This window comes from Leptinotarsa decemlineata, unplaced genomic scaffold, assembly GCF_025532065.1.
Source record: "Leptinotarsa decemlineata unplaced genomic scaffold, Ldec_3_MD MMD2_tig00000505_RagTag_RagTag, whole genome shotgun sequence".
Taxonomy (NCBI): Eukaryota; Metazoa; Arthropoda; class Insecta; order Coleoptera; family Chrysomelidae; genus Leptinotarsa; species Leptinotarsa decemlineata.
In genome coordinates this window covers 11906563-11928743 of record NW_027412549.1, presented here as the reverse complement: position 1 = coordinate 11928743, position 22181 = coordinate 11906563, and the positions used below count along the sequence as shown (strand labels likewise).

The following is a 22181-nucleotide window of genomic DNA, read 5'->3' as shown; positions in this document are numbered from 1 at the left end:
ATGGTATGACACTTGTTCCATGGAAAAATGGTAAATCTATTGTTTGGGACTTTACTTGTGTAGATACATTAGCAACTTGCCATCTTCCTGCTACTTCTGCGAAAGCCGGTGCTGCTGCTTCTTTAGGAGAAAGTTCCAAACTACGGAAATATCAGATTTTGGGAAATAATTATATCTTTCGCCCAATAGCTATTGAAACGTTTGGTGTTTTTGGCCCTGAAGCCTTATCTTTCATCAATGAAATTGGAAAAAAGGTAACCGATGAAACCCACGAATCAAGAGCCACATCTTTTCTCATTCAGAAAATTAGTATTGCCATCCAAAGAGGAAATGCAGCTTCGTTTTTCGGTACTCTCCCTGATTCCAAAAAACTTGATGAAATTTACTTGATTCCTGAAAACCAATTTTATATAGAAAAGAGAGGTAATAAGAAACCACTTAATGAAATTAAAATAAAAGCAAATGAAAAAAATACTTTATCTCAGCAAAATTCTCAAATGGGTTTCAAAGATATTTCGGATTGTTCAGTGATAAATTCTTCAGTCAAAACCTTTGGGTTAAATGGTTTAAAAAATATTGGTAACACCTGTTTCATGAACAGCGTAATTCAATGTTTATCAAATACGAGATGGTTATTGGAATATTTGAAAAAGGATGAATTCATGAAAGATATCAATACTAGTATTTCTAGTATGAAGGGTGCTTTAATAAAATCGTTTGCAGAAGTCATCAAGGAGTTGTGGTCAGAAGATTCTTTTGATAAAGTAGTAAATACAGCCTCCTTAAAAAATCAGATTCAAAGTTTTGCTCCTCGATTCATGGGTAATTCCCATCAAGACGCCCAGGAGTTTCTCCGTTATCTTTTAGAAGGATTACATGAAGAGGTTAATATAAATAATGAGAAACCTAAACCAATCTTAACGGAGATTGACGAAAAATTGAGCGACAACGGAAATGCACAAGAGTCATGGCTCACATATTTGAGGATGCATAACTCTAAGATTGTAGATAATTTCGTTGGCCAATTGAAATCCACAATGAAATGCACACACTGTGGATACTCTTCAGTAACATTTGATCCTTTCTGGGATTTGTCTCTCTCCATACCACAAAGAACCGACCAATTGAGTTTGTGGCAATGCTTAGATTATTTTACAAGAGAAGAAACTTTGGATGGAATTGAAAAACCGACGTGTTCGAAATGCAAGGAAAGGAGAAAATGCATAAAGTCCCTATCAATCCACAATTTCCCCTATATTTTAGTAATACATTTAAAAAGATTCTCTACAACTGAAAATAGAGGCAAATTGAATGATGTCATCGAATTTCCTCTAGAAGGATTGGATATGGACAATTTTGCAGGAGAAAATGTGGCTACTTGTTATAATCTATATGCACTTTTAAATCACAGTGGGACTACTAACAGAGGACATTATACAGCATACTGCAGACACCCGTATACTAGCGCGTGGCACAAATACAACGATTCACACGTGTCACCAATTTCACCAAAGTCGCTTGTGAGTGGAGAAGCATACGTCCTCTTTTATGTAAAGGATGGAACAAAATCGCGTCTTCAAGATGACCGAGGGAAAGTTTAACTTTTAGTTTCTTCAATTTTGTAATTTTTTTCAACATCTCATTTTTGTAAATAAATCAGTTAGTTTTGAAAAAAAAAAAAAAAAAAAAAACTCAATAATTATCAATTTGATTTTAAATAACATAGGTATATCAAAATATATTCCCGGATAATGTTGTGAAATTAAAAAGATCGGTGGTAATCAGCTCAGTCGTTCACTTGTCGTTCAACACATACAATTTACACTATTGACAGTAGAAAACTCATGAATAGTAAACAATACTTGCTTCCAGCAACAGTTCATTATTGATTTACTGGTATAATAAATGAAACATTTTCGAGCTATCTGAAGAGTACGTGGACAACCGTTTTTATGATTTTCGCAAAATGTCCCGCCAGTCTAGCAAGAAGTACCTTTAAATCAGAATTATCTGGTTTCAGTCAGAAAGGGCTTCAGCACAATTTGTCCTCCTCCTCCGATGTCCTTGGATCTCAATTTATTTAGAACTACATCAAAACGCGTATCTATGTATGTGAATGAAATAACGAACAAGAATTACAGGTACGAATTCACATTGGGGTGGAAGAAATACGAAATAATCTGCTAATATTTAGCATCTTTTCCAAAGAAATTTTATTCGAAACTGCGGGCGGGCTGTGTAATATCGTTATTGCGAGTATTTCTTCTCTTAAACTGTATTTCTTTTTTCTATTTCTGTGAGTTTTTATTAAAAGTGTAGTTTCTCATTAAACTAACATTTTCAATTGTTATAACTAAATATTACTAACTAATAATACAAATTGAATAGAAACCAAAGAAAAAGATATTTCACAAAGTAAAATTTTGTTTCAATTCGTAATAACTATAGTTGTTTTACCAATAGGAGTAAATTTTTTGGCTATGATGTCCTGAGATAATCCTTTGAAAAATCTATAATTATTTACTCAAGTTTCTCAAAAATAAATAAATTCGAAATGTCGTTGGCAATACCTCTCTAAACTAACTCATAAATATATAAAAATCTGATCAAGATCTCTTACATTAAATAAAATCAGGCCAAGATGGAGATTCTAGAAGAAAATCAGGATACGACTTATTTATTAAATTGAATGCTCATTCACTACATTTTTGTAGAGTTTGCATATCTATTGAAGATGGGTTATTCGTCATTTCAAATTGAAATCCAATGTCGCTACCAAATATAAACCTAATTCATGCAAAATATTTTGGATATCAGCATATCAGGTTGAAAGTTTGATGTTACTACCCTAAGTGGAGTGGTGTGGAGAGAGTAGTTTATATTCTTCAGTTGAATACGAACATTCTATAACTGCAAAAAATGTATAATTGATAGCATTTACCGTTTTCAAGATACGCGACTTAAAAATGTGCGTCATACGTACTTTATTCAAAATGTTTTCAACTTCCAAAACATAGCACACTTTCTTCATTAGTCTTCAACAATTTATTAATGAATTTTTGATTTGACAGAGGAGCTGGGTAGATAGCCATCAAATTATTCAATTGCCTCCCGGTTGACCTGAATTCCATTGGGAGCATTTAAACTCAAAATAAAGAAGGATATGTTTATTCTTTGTTTTTATTCCATTGAAAAATATCATTATGTTCCTTGACATTTGAGTTGTCTAATTCCAATATCCGCTAACTCCACACGGAACATATTTTCATAAAAAGCAAAAAAGTGTATCTACTATTCCCGAGTAACTGTCATGAGAAGATGGGAGAACAAACGCAATAAGCCCAAGAGGCTGCAGTGTTTCCTGGAGACTTGGATTAAATGGACAAGTCAGACATCTCCCAAGGTAAAAAAAAAACTGTCTAAATGAATTGTAATTATTCCAATAGGGAATGTAATTCAAATTGGTTCATAAACCTGATTTGTGTAATTTAAATAATAAAAAAAATAAACATACATTTAAATATAAAAAAATGGATTTAGCGGGTTTTGAAGGAAAGGAGCTGGTGGATTTTGGAACAAATTCGGGAGCTGGCGGTTTTAGGCAAAAAACAAACAGAATGAACTCGGAGAATTCACACAGACTATCTAAAAAAATTTTTTTTGAAAGTGGAGATAGTTTGTTTTGGAATTATACGACTCTTTTGTCCAATTTTTTGTGTTAATTTTGTTGTAGCAATATTTGTGCTATATCACTGTTTAGTAATGTAACTTAGAGATTGTGTCTGTCAATATCTCTTGTAGATTCAATGATGTCAATAATAACAATTATCAATATGAATCATAACTGATCCTCTCTAGCGGAGATATATTTAGTATTAACATAGATTCAATAGATAAAACAAAATCAATTAAATTGAAGAAAAGTCAGGCCTTATCAACGAAATTTCGCTTTCTAGTTTACAAACTTTATGATAAAAACAATAAATAATATTCACCATGATCATACTCTGAATAGTCATTTCAACGAAAGCAGTTTTTCTATGATAACCGCCCTAGGCTTTATCATCATCCTAAATAACGTAAACATGTGTTCTTAATTTCATTTTCGGGGCTGGTTTGTTCTATTACCATCACAGTCTTAGATGATGGAAATCTGGGTTTCACGATTCGCAACTTGAAAAATCATCGAAGAAACATATTTGTAACTGCTTTGGAATTATTTTCAAGCACAGCTTTGGCTGTACTTCTGTATTTGTTTAGGATCTGTAATATTATTAAATGAAAATATTCTCAACATTGAAGCATATCGAAATGGAGTCCTTACAACAACCGATCCATTTTGTGAGGACCGTCCTGATAACATACGATCTATAAAAAGTTGTTACGGGGACTGTCCCTACAAAATACGTTAGATAAAGAAACGTTGCAAGGACCGACCTCATAAGCACCAAATGTCCCCATATAGCATCCTACAAATGATTCAATAAAGAATATGTTATTTATAAAGTCCTCGTGACTGTATGACTGATCAGTAAGTCACCACACAAAAATGATTCGATTATTTGTGAGGATGAGGATTATTTGTGAGGATGTTTCCTACAACCCCACCCTTTCATAAGTACCCTTCAAATGTCAATATTTATTAACTTCTTCTTATTAGCTGCAATTACATATAAATTCTGATAGGCGTATTGAGTAACAAATGTACCAATGCTTGATAGACTTCAATACTAATATATATTTCGTTGAATAACAACAGATAACTCAATAAAGAATATGTTATTTAAAAAATCCCGGTTCAGTTGATTCGAAACATCTCCTCTAGAATAGACATATTTTCATCAATTCAATAAATAACTTATTTATTTGAAACAATATTAGAAATGAGTACACAGAATCAAAATTTTGTAAGTTAAATATGTTCGATATGTGAGATCGTCAAAATTAATGAAAAAAAGCTTCTATAATGAAGATAATTGAATATGAATAACAATGAATCTCGTTTGTTACATCGTGGAGCAGAAAATCATTTTTTCACTGAACATTCCAAATAAAAAAATTGGTTGTTCAACTCCGAACTTCAAAGTATTTGAAGATATTTGGTACCATCGCTGTGCAATTATCTATTATCTTATTTTAAAATAAGAATCCCTGATGACAATGTAAGTATTATTGTATCACATTATCAAGTGAAGTAAACTATAATTTCATCAACTCCCAGTTCTTATTGTAAAGTTAACGTTATTCTCAAATGTTGTTTCTACATTCTTACTGATTTATCACGAAATGTCTTTTGAGCGGCATTGCCAGGTCTATGGGAAGAGCCATACACTACTAATCCTAAATGACATATACTCTGGAAGAGTGATCCACTGTCGGTTGGCAAGAGCATATAGGCAAGACAGTATACGCCCAACAGTGACACCAACCACAGATACGGAGAAACTAAACTATACGAAAAATGTGAAAAACACGTCTTAGGTCATCCCCCTGATGTTTGTTCTACTGATGCCTCATGATGTTTTAAGCTGTTTCACACAGAAAGCGATAGCTCCTCCATACGGAGGACTTGTCGCAATATATATATATATATATATATATATATATATATATATATATATATATATATATATATATATATATATATATATATCAATAGAACTTTTTTGTCATTCCCATATTGATTTCAATTTAAGAGCCACCGGTAGACAGCTGTTTCAGCCTATTGGGCATCGTCAGTACCGGCCAGGCGGTCCTCGATTGAAGACAAAATGAGAAAAACCAAGAAAGTACTTGATAAAAATAGCTGCGTAAACGCAAGCGAAACATAAGTGGAACCATCTATTGGTGTGACACCCAAGTCAACTTGCCAAGTTTTTATATCAGTGTTTGAGGTTTGACCAATCAACCGGCAACTGCAGTAGCAGAAATTTGGGAAGCTAACCTGAAATGCCATCGGAAACGAATCCACATGTTTCTAGAAATGATATGAAATCTAGAAAGGTTAATGCAGTCAAGCTGCATATACTATATATATATATATATATATATATATATATATATATATATATATATATATATATATATATATATATATATATATATATATATATATATATATATATATATATATATATATATATATATATATATATATATATATATATGGTAGTAAGTATTTCCACCATTAATATGTAAGTGTCCAATCTCCATATAGTCTTTTTCAACTACATTAACTTTTTTAATCCTTTTCTGCCAGTCTTCTTCGGCAATATTATATACTTCTTCAATTAGCTCTATTACTGTCCTACCAAATTTTGGAAAATTATTTTTACGCCTGATGCTTCGTTTCAATTTTCCCCAAATCAACTCGATGGGATTGAATACACAAAAATAGGGGGGAAGTATGGTGTGTCCATACTTTTCAGCAGTCCTCTCAAGGCATACACTTTTTCAAATGTTTTTGTCTGTAAAACTTCAAGTAGTTGGTTTTTGATATAGTAATCTTAGGAATACAATTTGTTATCCATTGAAAAACTTTGTATTTCATCTTTCCTCCAATTTTTATTCTGTACTTTGATGAGCTGTCCCGAATGATAGGAAGCTTTGTCAAAAACTATTACACTATTCGCATCTAAATTTGGGATCAATATGTTTTCAAACCATTACTCGAAAATATTACCTTCTATGTTCTTATGATAGTCAACATTGCAGTCCTCAAGTTTTTTTTCACATAATTTCAAAGAATTCGGCACACCCCCTTTACTTCCTCCGCAATGCACAATGATTAGTTGCGATCCATTGTTTGCAGGCATGTTAGGCGTACATATTCTCGAACCGTCAGTCCACCGTGATGGTTCACCCTTAACTGTGTCGTGAGTGTCATACCTAGTTTCGTCCAAATAGAAAATTTGCCGTTGTTCTTGTCTATATTTAGTTATTTGTTCTAAGTATTTGTTGCACAATTCCACTATTGTTTTGCTTTCCATAACTGCTTGACGTTTGTTTATTATTTCAAATCTAAATCCTAGTTTCTTTATCCAATTCTGAAGAGTTTTGTCACAGCAGCTCACATTATGGCCGGAAGTATTCGATTTCTTCCTTATGATTTCAGTTGTAGGAATCTCATTGCTTTTGTAACAGTCGTATATTGTTATTTTCAATGATTTTATTAGATGATCATCTAAAGGTTTTGGTAATCCTGTATCACATCGCGTCTTGCGTTCATAAGGTTTGTTTTTGACTATTTTACGTACAGTTGAGAAAGGAATTTTTTGTCATAGTTTGTTTCCTTTGAAACCAAACTTGGGATTTAGATTCTTATATACATTGAAACATACTCTCTGTGTTTCAATATTCAAATGCATCCGAATCTTATTCACTGGTATCTCTTTTTCGCATTGTTCACCATCGCTATTGGAATCACTGCATTGGAAAAAGTCTGCGTTGTTATCACACTCGTTATTAGTATTAGTACTTGTCCAAAGACGCCACATTTTAAACAGATAACAAAAATTTTAGGTAATTATAACTGCACCAAATCGCGATCAGTTCCTGAACTGAACATGACGGCGATAATCATCCCCGCATTTCCCGATTTCTATTCGTCATCGTAACATGACTTCAAATTTAATTTTATGACTCTTCAGTCAATTATAAAACTCAGTAAAAATTATCCAATACGAACTGCCAAGTCTATAGTCCACGTGGACTATTTTGCTGCCGGTTCATTTCTATGTATTGGTTTTTTTGGCTTCTGAGAGTGTCGCCAACTTTGAGAATGCATAATATTGTTTATTTCGACTATAACAGAGTTGATTTTGCTTTATGAGAAACGGATTTCAAGCAAGAAGTTTGCAGGCAAAGAAGAAACACTTTTTGCCAAATCTTCTATCCCACATAATATTACTTGATTCACCATAAAAACTGCTTTGTCTTCGACTAGAGGTCAAGTATAATTTTCAAAATGAGTAGTATTTTCAGTAGCGATACTTCACAACAGGTTACTTCTGAAAATTTTTGTTAAAATAAGAAATAATTAATGAGTTATTTCTTATTTTAACAAAAATTTTCAGTTTATTGTATTGTATGTAGAATAGCGTAAGCTAAACTCCGCCAAGATGAAAATAAAGACCATTTATTATTATTATTATTTTCACTACATAGGGTTTCACAAAAACCGCGACACGTGTTTCGCTATACAATAGCTTATTCAAGTTTATGCTTGAAGAAGTTATTGTATAGCGAAACACGTGTCGCGGTTGTTGTAAAACCCTTTATAGTGAAAATTATACAATAAACTGCATTAATATGTTTTTTAATATGGATTTTCATCAACTATCGGCCAATTCTCACAAATTTTTTTTTTCTTTTAGATATAGGACATATTCATACTAAGCAGTTATTATATAGATAAATAAAGAGGTTCTTTAAAAAAAATTCAAAATAAGATATTTCAAAATGTAATGCTGATATTATCTTTGTAGTTTTGAACTTTTTCACAGCCACCTCGTGGTAAAGTTCTCCTAAAATTTCAGTTTTTCATATTTGTGGATGAATTGATTTGATTAGTTTTCAATTTTAATTTCAGGTATTCTGTTTTGGAGGCACTGTACATCAAAAAAATGATTCGAATATTTTCTACATATACCTGGGTCGTACAATCATTCATTTTCCTTTTGATTTTTATGGTTCTGCTGTTGCTATACAGTACAAGAAAATTCACATATTGGAAAAGAAAAGGGGTGTTCAATCCACAACCAATTCCTCTTTTAGGAAACATGTCAGACATTTTTTTGATGAGAAAAAACCTAGTACAATGGATATGTTCATTGTATGCTTCAACAGATGCACCATTTCTAGGATTTTTCGCTTTTGATGAACCTTATCTAATGCTGCGGTGTCCCAAATTGATTCAACGTGTTCTAATACAAGATTTCTCCTACTTCGCCGACAGAAACATGGCCTCCCCTTCACACGACGAAATTATGAAAAATTTCACATTTTTCCAAAATAATCCAGAATGGAAGACGAGTAGAACTAAACTCACCCCAGCGTTTTCCTCAGGAAAAATCAAACGAATGTTTCATCTGGTCAATAATGTTGGTGAAGATATGGCACATTATTTACAAACAAAGTTGGGAAATATCGATGCGAAAGAAGTGGCTGTCGAATACTCCGTTAGTGTCATAGCAAAATGCGTTTTTGGTATCAACGCTTCATGCTTTGAAAGCAAAAATTCACAGTTTCATCGATATGCTAGTAGTTTGTTTGATTTCACCTGGAGAAATACAATAGCTTATATACTGTATTGCTTCAAACCACGATGGGTAGATACTTTCCGAGTCAATTTCTTTAAACAGGATTCGACTAAGTATTTTCTGAATGTATTTTCGGAAACCCTGCAAATGAGAAAGATGAGTACAGTCAGAACAGGCGATTTTGTGGATATTCTTAGAGATTTGAACGAATCAGGTATGGCTTACTAACTGATCTAGGTTGAGGAAGGTATTGGACAGGAGGGTAACGATGTAGGATATGAATTGAAGGGGTTATATTTTTAGGAGTGATTAATTTTTTGGGAAAGAAAGTTTTTGACTTTCTACTACTCCATCTGATACAAAAAAAGGGATGAGAGAATCTTCCAAAGAAAGGAAGGAAGTAATCAATTTGAAACTCTATACATGAATGTGTAGATCATACAAAGAAGTAACTTTCAGTTTGTGTCTGAAATGGTTTTTTTAAACCTTGGTTTGCCGTGAAACACCGTGCGAGAATGCAAAATCGCGATCTTTTCGCTTGGCACTGGAAACAGAAGACTATTGTTGATTATTATTGTTGCTGTCAAAAACTGTATTGTAACAGTAAAGTCAGATTATGCCCGATTAGTAAAAAAAAAATTTGTTAAGCGGTAGGAATTAGTGATTTACCACGGGAGAACTAAGTGTGCAGGATAAAATTGAACATGTGTGCCTTGTCGGAGATAATGCTCTTTCGGCGAGAGAAGCTGCCACAGAGATTCATAACAGACATCATGATAAACTTCCAGTGAGTAGCAGTACGGTGAATAGTGTAAATTCTGTTTTTTAACACTCTTTTATTAGCTTCACCTATATGTATGTATGTTTGTTTGTTTGTAACTCCAGAATTATCGACATTATTGCTTGATCTATTCGCGGGCAGATGGCGCTGTACGTAACCTCCTTGATATAATTCAAACTCACTTAACATGTATTTCTTCATTTGAAAAAAGTATTTTTTAACACGCTTTTATTAGCTTCACCTGTATGTATGTTTGTTTGTTTGTAACTCTCAAGCTCGGGATTTGTATTTGACAGTATTATCTAATTATTGCTGGATCTATTCGCGGGCAGATGGCGCTGTACGCAACCTCCTTGATATAATTCGAACTCACTTTACATGTATTTCTTCGTTTGAAAAAAGTATTTTTTTTTATTAACACTCGCGCCTGCTGCCTTATTTGTAAACCTCCTTTGCGCGCCTGCTGCCTTGGGCTTGGTAACTGATTTTCAGGCTCCCTCTCCGGAATCGGAAAATATCAATGGTCATTTTTCTAAACAATATACGGCTGATTGATCACAAAGTTTCGATAAAATAAGTATAGTTTAAAAATAGTAAAAAACACGCTTTTATAGCATACGAAACTGAAAAATGAAAAATAAATATAGCTTAAAAAATGAAAAACACGCTTTTAAAGAATATTAAACTAAAAAGATAAAAAAAATTTTTTCAAAATAACCTCAAAACAATAACGATCCAAAAATACTAGTATTATTGTGAAAAAAGCGTAGGCGCTTTGTGCCTCATTTTTTGTATATCCAGCGCGAGTTGCTTTTTTCACAATAATACTAGTATTTTCCGTTCGTTATTGTTTTAAGCTTGTTCTTTATGTTCTTTAAAAGCGTGTTTTTCAGTTTTTCAAAGTATATTTATTAACGAAACAGGATGTGTATCGAGGCATATGCTCAAATACAGGAACGATCCACTTCGTGAGAATGGAAATGGCGTGCGAATATTGCACACGATTGTGCAATATTCGCACGATTTTCTCACGATTGAACTTGAATATCTCTAGAAAAAATATCAGGATATGCCTTGTAAAAAATAGAGTTAAACCATTCAAGCCAAAAATTTTATACACTCTGGAACCGGGAGATGAAGAAAGAAGGTTAGACTTCTGTTTGTGGGCTCAAGGAGAATATTTAAATGATTGTATAAACTTCTTTAAAACAATTTTGTTTAGTGATGAAACTACGTTCACTACAAATGGAGTAGTCTCGTCCCAAAATTCATGGTATTCGTCTGCGGATAATCCTAACTGGGTTATAAACGCAAAAAGGTAATATTGCCATAAAATAAATGTGTGGTGGGTAATAATTCATAATAAGGCTTTTTGAGAAATGAGTTTTGGGACGCAATACATAACTTACCAGTGCCTGAATTTGAAGTTTCGATTAGATGGGTCTTATGTACATAATGCAGTTATTGTAAGAGAATGGCTGAATAATAATTATGGAAATCGATGGATAGGTCGAAATAGTCCTTGCATTGAGTGGCCGCCGCTAGATTGTTTCTTTGGGGACACTGTGAAGTAAAAAGTTTACAAGTGCAGACCGTAGTCAGTAGAAGAACTACGCATCAGGATATCTGCAGCCTGTGCAGAAATTACAACAGAACAAATGAGGAAAGTTACATTGGATATTAGCAGAAGACATGACAATCCTCTATTCATTGCAATGAATGGCGGATTGGTTGAAAAAACAAAAGTTTGATAAACGTTTTTTCCTGTTTCTGTTCTGGGTTTGCAGTTTGAGTTCGATTCGAAGATTGATTCGACATTGGTATCGTCGGTAACACAGTCTCCAACAGAGAAGCAGTACAAGCTATTCACCGTCGTTTACCATGATGTACTTGTGATGCACTGTTTGGAACCTTTGATGTAGTAATGAATATTACTGGAGTTTTATCCCAACACCAAACCGTTATTTCAACACCTCGACACGTGTTTCGATCACCAAGTGATAATCTTCAAGAGGGAGATAGAACTAAATATACGTCTTCAGGTATTTATTTATTCATTTATTCACCCTAACAGACCATATAGGTCTAATTACAAGGATGACTTCATTACATACAATATTTTACACTGAAAAAAAATCACATAACAAAATGGGTCAGTTACTGACGGGGTCGACTAATGAGTGTGATGATCCCACAAAGTCATTGCCACTAGCTGTATGATAACTTTTTTCCTTAAATTTGCTAGAGAATCTGTACAATCTAACATCGATTATAACATTTAGTTCATTTGCGAGACGTAACATACCTGCAAGTGGGGCACCTAGAGATTCTGTATATGGTATATGCATATGGTATAAATAAGGATACCATTGTACGTATACTTAGTTTAATCTTTCTCTTGAAGATGATAACTTGGTGATCGAAACAGATGTCGAGCCATTAAAATACAGTTTGGTGTTGGGATAAAACTCCAGTAATATTCTTTTACCAAGATGGCAAAACTGCCAACCACTACGTGACCGATGCCTTCCACGACGACTACAACTGCTGGATAAGGTACGACGATTATTCGGTTCGGTCAAGACTGTGCAGGAAGAATACGCGAAGAAGCCCCAGGAAACGCGAGTTCCTTATTTGCTGTTCTACAGGCGAAGCGATACGATCCGATCTAAATAACGCTCCCTTAGGGGGATGATATTGCTGCGGTTGCGTAGAGTTCAGCGTCTGGGATCGTATGAAGTTTCTTTCAGTTTTTATCGAATTTGATATTTTTTGGGTTCAATGGATTTTTTATTCTTTCATTTTGTTGTAATGCGAAAAATCTTCTCAGTGATGTTTTGATTTTGATGTTAATAAATTTAAAGACTAATTATGAAAAGAAATGTTGAATATTGTTTTTCAATTATTTAATTTGTCAAATGATTATTTGATCAGAATGAATATTTTCATTCGTTTATTTAATTTGCCACATAGTTATCAACGATTACTCGATGTTTATTTTACTTTTCAGTCCATCAGATACTTGAACTAATTCATAATACATTTTTTTTATTCGACCACAGAAATTTAATATTGAAATTGTTTTGATGAAATTTGGTATACCCCCATTTGAGAAGGTGCGCAGTCCAATGGTGATTTTAAATTTTAACTAAAAAATCTCTAATACAATTTTTTGTATTTTAACATAAGAAAATATTCGTAGCAGGCCTTGGTTTTCGTAGAAAGATAATGATATTTGATCCCAAAGTACAGTTTTTTGAGCACTACAATTCAAAATACAGTGCTTGGAAATCAGAGAAAAGATGCAAATTTCAGGGTGATGTTCCGCTTTCAAGTTTGTCACACTGTGGAAGTGTTAATTTATTTTGAAAATATTGCATTTCAATATCCTGTTTTTTTGAAGATGCTTAAAATTCATTTCAAAGGTGTGTCTGTTAGGCCAAAGTATATGAAAAATTAAGAAAGAAATACCAAACTAAAAAATGAACTAGAATAATGTGAATGATTAATTCATAATATGTGTTAACAAAGGATCTATAATAAAAGTTATTCCGAATTGGTTCTTTTTCAAGAAGTTATATATATTATCTAATTTCTCTATTTTGTTATGTGACTCGAAGAGCGTATTCAGTCTATCCATTCGATTATAATCAATTAACAACTGGAAGCCACAAGCTATGAAAATCATCTGGAGAAAATACATTGAACTGAATTATGTGAATATTTGATAACCATATTATGAAATACCTAGGTATTATCTTCGATAAAAACTCATTTGGAACGCTCACTTGGAAAAGGTTCCACACAAAGTAGGATCATCCAGTGTAAAATAATCTCTTATATTCGTTGGATATACGTACGTATGTGATTATCGGTTAGACAATCACGTAACCTCTCTAGTATAGCTCAATCTATGAATACTTAGACTGAAACTTTTGGTAAAATATATCAAGATTTTTACATTTTACGGAATTTATCCATCCTTCGAAGAATGCTACCAAAAAATCGTTGGACTTTTGTTAGAAAGCTGTATTCATTTGTTGGAATTTGAAGTGGTGTGAAACACAATAAACTCTCGCTGGTTGCAACGGATAGTTGAATAAACTCATATTCAACCTAATCCAACCCTAACCTAGAATGTTACTACTGTACCAGGGATTTTGATGGAAATCGGCCATTCGAATCAATACGACTTCGAATATCACATTCTTGTGATGTCATTTATCAATTGAAGTGACCTGACATTAGGATATTAAAATTTGAGTGGCCATACTCAAGAAGAGAACTGAAGAATTCGTTTCCAGATATTTCTAAAATGGCCCCACTTTTATTCTTTTTATCTAGGAGTGAAAGCGGCCGTACTCAAGGCGAAAACTCAAGTGATAATTTCTTGATGTCTCTAAACAGTCCCCACTTTTAAGCTATCAAGTATTCATATTTTCCTAATTATATTTCACTCCTATAGAAGCCGCACTCAAGGCGAAAACTCGAATTTATTTGATTTGAATCGATGAAGGTTAAATTCATTTGGAAAAACGTTCTCAGGAAGTTTATTCCACATAAACGCAGTTTTCCAGATGAAAGAGTTCTTGAACAGTGAAGTTCAAGGTGTACTGAGTTGAACCTCAAAACGATGACCGGCTACAATCCGTCGCGTATTTTTGATATGTACCGCTCTTGGTGGAACCAAATGTGCCAAGTCACTTGAACACCTCCCGTGAAAGTACCTATAGTATATAAAGACAAATCTCCACCCTTTCTTCGATGTTCCAGGCTATCAAGGTTGCTCGTGATGTTCGCGTCTCCAATCAGGCGGATGGCTCTCTTCTGGATGGAATCCAGAATCCAGGGTATGTTTGGGGGCAGAGCTCCACACATGAGAACGATACTCCGAAGGTCTGCTTTGAACTTTATAAAGCATCAAAAGTTGCAGTTTTCTGGTTCGGAACAGTGTTTCGAACTTTTGAGAAGCAGCCTTTGCAATTCCAGCATCATGATTGTGCCAAGACATATTGGTGTCCATTTTAACCCCCAACAAACTTATCAAAGCAGAAAACGGAATTGTCTGACCTGACATTATAATATTATATTATGGAGAAAACCGATGCCTGGGTTTTTGTGGCATTGATTTGAAGCTGGTTACTTTCACCCCAATTCGGAATCACTTCTAGATCCTAATTAAGATTTACAACCTTCTGCTGCCGGTGAAGATGTGCCTCCATAGCCGATGTCTTGGAATCCAAATGAAATGACGAGACAAGTGTGCTGTCGTCAGCAAACCAATATATTGGATTCTTGCTTTTTTTCCAATAAGTCGTTGATATATAATGAAAGAGGGTTGAAGACAATATGGACTCTTGGGGAACAACAGCGTTTTGATCCCGCTGTCTGCCCCTGTGTATGCTTACATCTTCATAACTACGCAACGGATTTTGATGCGGGTTTCTTTAATAAAGTGATTCATGAAGAAGGTTAAGGCTTAGGCCGCACTCCGGGTAAACCGCCGCGAACTTTAACCGCTTGATTTTGTGAGTAAATGAAACTAATGGAAGCGGCCGCGACTGATTTTGAAACCGCGAATTGTTACAGAACGGCTAGCGGGAAAAAACCGCGCCAAAATGTGTCGTTCATAGAACTTATATTGGAGCGCACACATTTGACGCGGCAACCGCGAGGGGTTAGGTCATTATTAGACACATCGTCATGAAGGGTCGCCACTCTTCTGAAATACATACGCGAAATGTTGTATTCATGTAGGTAATGAGTGGACGTACAATATGCAACATTTCATCTAAATTGGCTACTGACATCCGAAAGTAGTTGAAAAATTTTTCAGGATGTTTTCTTGTATCTTGATACTTTTTATGAAAGAAATATTTCTTAAATCTTCGACTAGTCAGTGGATGGACCAATACTTGCGAAATTCTTGAAGCCGTTTTCTTTTTTCTGCTTCTTAGTATTAGAGCAAAAATAGATACAGCTCTCTTAAAATCCATCTTCAAACTGGAAATCGTGGTCAGTTTCGTGGTTTTCAACCGTAATGTGTGCGTTTCGGGTTGTTTTGCGGTTTGACTGTTCACCGCTTGCGGGAAAAAATCGTACTGCGGCCTCAGCCTTATAAGTATATAACATGTATAATATAGTAGAGAATCACTGATAAATGATTTTTGAGGCTTCTAACGTGATGTAAATGAAAACATTTGTTTGCGCTTACATTGCAAACGCTGGCTGAACTCTACGAAAAAGATTAAAATAATGTACATCTTGAAAAGGTCTACAAAAAGAAATAACCCACAAAAATCCAATTTATATCCTTTACTTTCTTACAAAGCGATTCTAAGCAATACAGCAAAAATTCTTATTCTTTTAAAACATTGTGCACTTGATATAGATCAATATGACCCTTTACAGCAAATAATTCAAATGAATATTCTAGAAAATGTTACAGATTTGAAATGCAGAGACATAGCGGCTCGGCGGTACCGGCCGGGGGGAGGCGGCGGCGTATGCCTATAAATAGCGCGGCGAAGCTGTGCTTCGCCCTATAGCAATTTATGATTACGAGTACCAGGGATCGCATGCGTTTATATGTATATTTAGTATCAGCATTGCACCCATGCGGAGCCAGGGCGGGTCGCTAGTATATTCATAAACCATAGTTCAATTGGAACCTGAGAAACTTGACTCAGTTGAAGAAGCAAATCCGAATACATTGCTTGTTCAACGAATTTTCTGATTAAATTGAAGTGTTGGGGCCGAACATTTATGAGAATATTCAATATTTCAAAGGTTAAGATTCATGAATACCTATGTTCAAAATCGAAACTTTTTCTGTAAATTGTGTAGCATATAGAACTGCAGCACTTTTCTCGACGCTCTATTCACCCTTCAAGTTGGGGTCATCAGAAGATCTAAACCTTGCATTAATTTTTATAGTACTAGAACCCAAGTTACTCCCTTTCTCAACCAAATTGGTTTGTTGAATATTTGTTGTTTTATTCCTTTATGAATGAAGTTAATTGAAAAATGACCTTTGGAAACCCCTATTTGAAATTTTTTTAGAAAATAAAGTAGTATGTGGCCACGCCATGATGTTTTTCGCAGCGGGATTTGAAACCACCAGTAATACAATAAGTTATACACTTCATGAGTTATGTCTCAACAAATGCATTCAATATAAACTCAGGAAGGAAATAGTGGATAATATTGAGAAATATGGTGGAATCACATATGAAGGTGTTCAGGAAATGAAGTACTTGAAGATGTGTATCAACGGTGAGTGAATTTTTTGAAGAAGTTTTTCCTGACTGAAGAATAATATAGTTGATTATAGTTATATAACAAGTTATATTGAAAACATGATTGTAATCCATTTTCAAGGAGAAATAAAGGCGGCTGTGGCCTTTTGTGTATGTCAAATTCATTCATTTTACAAGCATCTTTTAGTTCTATAAGGTGCCGTTTCCACTCGGGCCTAGCGAGTCTATGCAAGACATTTCAGACATAATTTCTCTAGAAAAATTGTAGATATCTGCTATTCGAATAATAACCAAATCAAAGAAACACCATCTGTAGAAGAGGATAAGTACCATTATTCTTTTAACACTCATCACATTCTGCGATGATTATGATTTTGAGTTGTAATAGTTCAAAGTTACAACTGAGGACTACCCTATATTATACTTTCCGATTATCGCATTTACTTCACTTGTTTACTCGGTCGCTTACTTTGTGTTTTAAGTATTTCGATTTCTGTACTAATCCTAGAATTAAGCTAATATGCCTCTGTAGATAGAAGCCCTCGTATAAACACCACATTCAGGCATTTGTGTGACCTTAGATTTCTTCTCGTTTCGAGGTGTGCTCTTAGAATGCCCAGCTTTAACTGCCTTCTCTTGTCTTTCCAGGAGAAACACGAAATCGCACTGAGTCCACTTTGACAGCCTCACAATATTTGAAGACTCGCTGTTGTTGTGTGTTTCACGTAAAACAACTTCATTGGAATATTCTGTCTTCACAAATTATTGTCGATAAACATTGAGAAATAGCCTGTACAAAATGAGGCTCAATAGTAGACTGTCCGTTCGAGACCTGCTACTTGTATTGGAAGCGGGTTGGGATGCCTTGTTTTTCTTTCTTGTTGGCACCATTTCTTGTTACCTAGAACTATTTCAAAGCTCATCGACCTTGAAACCAATTATGTATTGTCTATTTGTCACTCACGGACTTCCTATTTGATGTTGGTGACCCGTGTGAGAAGTTGATGATCTGTGAATCCTCTACGAAGTGGAGTTTGTAGTCTATCCTCGAAAAGCTTTGATTTTTTCTCAACGGCTGCTCTGAAGAGAGAATATTTGTCTTTTTCCTCAGTTGATGAATTCCTCCTTCCTATGACACGAGATCTTGTTCTTTCCCAACAGCCCATTTACAGGTTTGTACGAGCCTGTTGAGTTTTTGATTCAATGTTTTTTTTTCGTACAGAGCTACCCTCATCAACTGCATTATCTATCGTTCGGATGTCGTTTTCGCAGTTGTGAACTCTGGTGCAGTTATCAGCCTCAGGACTTACAGTACTAGAACGATAGTATAAGATTTTGAATTAGATCTCATTCCTACTTCAAGTACTTGCAGTGAAGTGTAATTTGAATACGTTATAATAGATTTTCATCAAGTATTGGTCAAATTCTTCACATATTTCATCTTGTCTCTGCTTGTAGGGCGAGTGTCCTCTGCTCATGCCGCACCAATAGGAAGAAGTCGAACTGTCTCTTAAAACAGTCGGATATTCACATTTATAATACCAGGCATGCCGATAAAATTCGAACGAATTATTTTCGATTGAATAAATCTCAAAAAAATAGTCTTGATTATACGCTTTATAATAACCTACCCAAGGAGTATAAAAATCTTAGTTTGTCCATGTTCAAGAAAGCTCTGAAAGAGTATTTTTTGAAACATTGTTTCTACTCTGTAGATGAATATCTGAAACACTTACGTGAATCTTCCATGACTTGATTACTTTCACAACTGAGTAACATTATCGAACTTTTATAATCTATATGTTTTAATTTATACATTACTTATATTCTAGTGCCCCGGCGTTTGAATTCAGTTGATTGTATTGACTTGCTACAAACATTTTTGTATGTAACGTAGTGAAATAAATTCTATTCTATTTTATTCTATTCTATTCTATTCTATTCTATTCTATTCTATTCTATTCTATTCTATTCCATTCCATTCTATTCTATTCTATTCTATTCTATTCTATTCTATTCTATTCTATTCTATTCTATCCTATCCTATCCTATCCTATCCTATCCTATCCTATCCTATCCTATCCTATCCTATCCTATCCTATCCTATCCTATCCTATCCTATCCTATCCTATCCTATCCTATCCTATCCTATCCTATCCTATCCTATCCTATCCTATCCTATCCTATCCTATCCTATCCTATCCTATCCTATCCTATCCTATCCTATCCTATCCTATCCTATCCTATCCTATCCTATCCTATCCTATCCTATCCTATCCTATCCTATCCTATCCTATCCTATCCTATCCTATCCTATCCTATCCTATCCTATCCTATCCTATCCTATCCTATCCTATCCTATCCTATCCTATCCTATCCTATCCTATCCTATCCTATCCTATCCTATCCTATCCTATCCTATCCTATCCTATCCTATCCTATCCTATCCTATCCTATCCTATCCTATCCTATCCTATCCTATCCTATCCTATCCTATCCTATCCTATCCTATCCTATCCTATCCTATCCTATCCTATCCTATCCTATCCTATCCTATCCTATCCTATCCTATCCTATCCTATCCTATCCTATCCTATCCTATCCTATCCTATCCTATCCTATCCTATCCTATCCTATCCTATCCTATCCTATCCTATCCTATCCTATCCTATCCTATCCTATCCTATCCTATCCTATCCTATCCTATCCTATCCTATCCTATCCTATCCTATCCTATCCTATCCTATCCTATCCTATCCTATCCTATCCTATCCTATCCTATCCTATCCTATCCTATCCTATCCTATCCTATCCTATCCTATCCTATCCTATCCTATCCTATCCTATCCTATCCTATCCTATCCTATCCTATCCTATCCTATCCTATCCTATCCTATCCTATCCTATCCTATCCTATCCTATCCTATCCTATCCTATCCTATCCTATCCTATCCTATCCTATCCTATCCTATCCTATCCTATCCTATTCTATTCTATTCTATTCCAATTGAATGACTGTGGGTCTGTTCATCTGTTCGTTGAGTTTCTTGTTCGTCTCTTCTGTGACTTGTTTTATTCTAACAATTGATTTTGCTCAATCAGTTTTCGATTTATTTCTTGTACTCGACCACTGAATGTTTGTATTTGATCTCAGATTCTCTTAACTTCATTTCTAACGTTTTATATCTAAGCTTGTATTTTTTTTCTGGTTTTGTCAGTCGAAAACCTTTGCTGATGCTGAACCGTTTCTCGAATTCATTTTGATGGCATTTTCTCTATGCTTCTTGGTGCTTCATTTTGCAATCTGATACCCATAGTCGAAAGTATGAGTAATGTGAAAAATATGTAATTGGTAATTATAGAGGGATCTAACTATTAAGTTACTTTGGTTTGGAGGTGGAAGAGCAAGAGACAATTGAATTTTGTATACAGTGACTTTTCTAAAGTCTCTGATAAGTCCATTGAAGAGATATTGATGACAATGCTGTAAAATATTGGATTTTCATCTGGAAAAAATGAAGTCAGATGCAATGATACATTAGCAAGCAATTTTGGGTAGGATATGTCCAATGTCTACCATTTACTAGTAATGCCAAGAACGATCAAGTCATCTGTTACAGTAGTATTATCAACAATTGATTACTTGATTACATAAACTTTGATCTCTTTGTTTGAATGTGGTTGACAGTGTTTCTTGTTAAATGTTACTATTGAATAGTACGGATTCAAAATCTTGAAACTAGTGAATTCAAATAGAATCGATTGAAAATTATATTGTTGTTTAGAAAACTAAGATACGTAAGTTTTCAATCTTGTGAAAAAAACTTTTGGCTTTCTACTTCTCATCAAACAACGAACGTGGGAAACTCCAAAAGAAAGTAATAAATTATTGAAACAAAAATGTGGTAGTGCAATTACTTTCGAAGTAGTTGATTCACCAGAATGTTTTTCCAATTTGTATCTGAAAGTAACTTCTGTGCTCGATCTGCATGTCTTTGTAGAACAAATTTATTGAACTTTATTTACTTAATTTTTCTTTGGAAGTTTCCACCTATTTAGCTTTGAAGTAGTTGTTTTGGAAGGAATTTTTTTCTAGATTGTATTTGAAAAACACGTCTTTTCATGATTTAGACTTCTTTATGAAGAGTTTCAGTTGGAGTTGATTAATTTCCTCTTTTTGAAAGTTTCCACATTTTTTTGTTTTTTTTTGTTTTATGACAGAGAGTTAGAAAGCAAAAAAACCTTATGACCTGATATGATTTTTAGATATTTGAAGGTCACACGGTAACGTTTCAGCTTCATATTGATTTCGGGCAACTATTATCTTTTCGAAATTTTCATTTTCAGAAACCCTGAGAAAGTACCCAGTATTACCATTTTTGGAAAGAATATGCACCAAAGACTATAAAGTGCCAGGGACAGACTTGGTAATTGATAAAGGAATACCTGTTTATATTCCTTATCCCGCATTACATTTGGATGAACGATATTTTCCAGAACCTCAAAAGTATATCCCGGAGAGATTTCTGAATAAAAATTTCAACATGAGTGGACTATTTTACATGCCATTCGGCGAAGGTCCCAGAAATTGTTTGGGTAAGTAAGCGAAATTTCGAACTATCAGTTAGCTAAGAACCTTTTTTTGAACGGTTTTATTTAGCTTGCCCCGTTTCTTTATTTGGGTCAAATTTAGTAATTGAAGTTTGACCCTCTTCCTGTTAACAGATTGATCTGATATTTGGTACACACATTTAAGTTTTGATAACAATACAATTTAATGTATTCTGTAAATCCAAAGGTTTGACTAGTAGAATAGTAGTACGTTTTGAAAAATATGCAAATTCAAGATGACCATAGCTACAAAATAGCGGATTAAATGTT

General features: G+C 34.3%; 1 protein-coding gene across 4 annotated transcripts in view; it reads left to right on the top strand.

Moving 5' to 3' along the window:
- LOC111513747 (cytochrome P450 6k1) overlaps positions 1–22181 on the top strand; it is a 35321-nt gene that overhangs the window by 8528 nt on the left and 4612 nt on the right. For 3 of the 4 annotated variants that reach the window (XR_012465167.1, XM_074173947.1, XM_074173946.1), the window contains exons 2-4: positions 8591–9474; positions 17104–17316; positions 21648–21896. Coding sequence is in view for 3 of the 4 variants with exons in the window: in XM_074173947.1 (XP_074030048.1) it covers positions 8625–9474; positions 17104–17316; positions 21648–21896 (1312 nt within the window). In the remaining variant the exon portion in view is untranslated. The remainder of the gene's footprint in view (positions 1–8590; positions 9475–17103; positions 17317–21647; positions 21897–22181) is intronic. The other variant, XM_074173948.1, reaches the window with a different exon arrangement.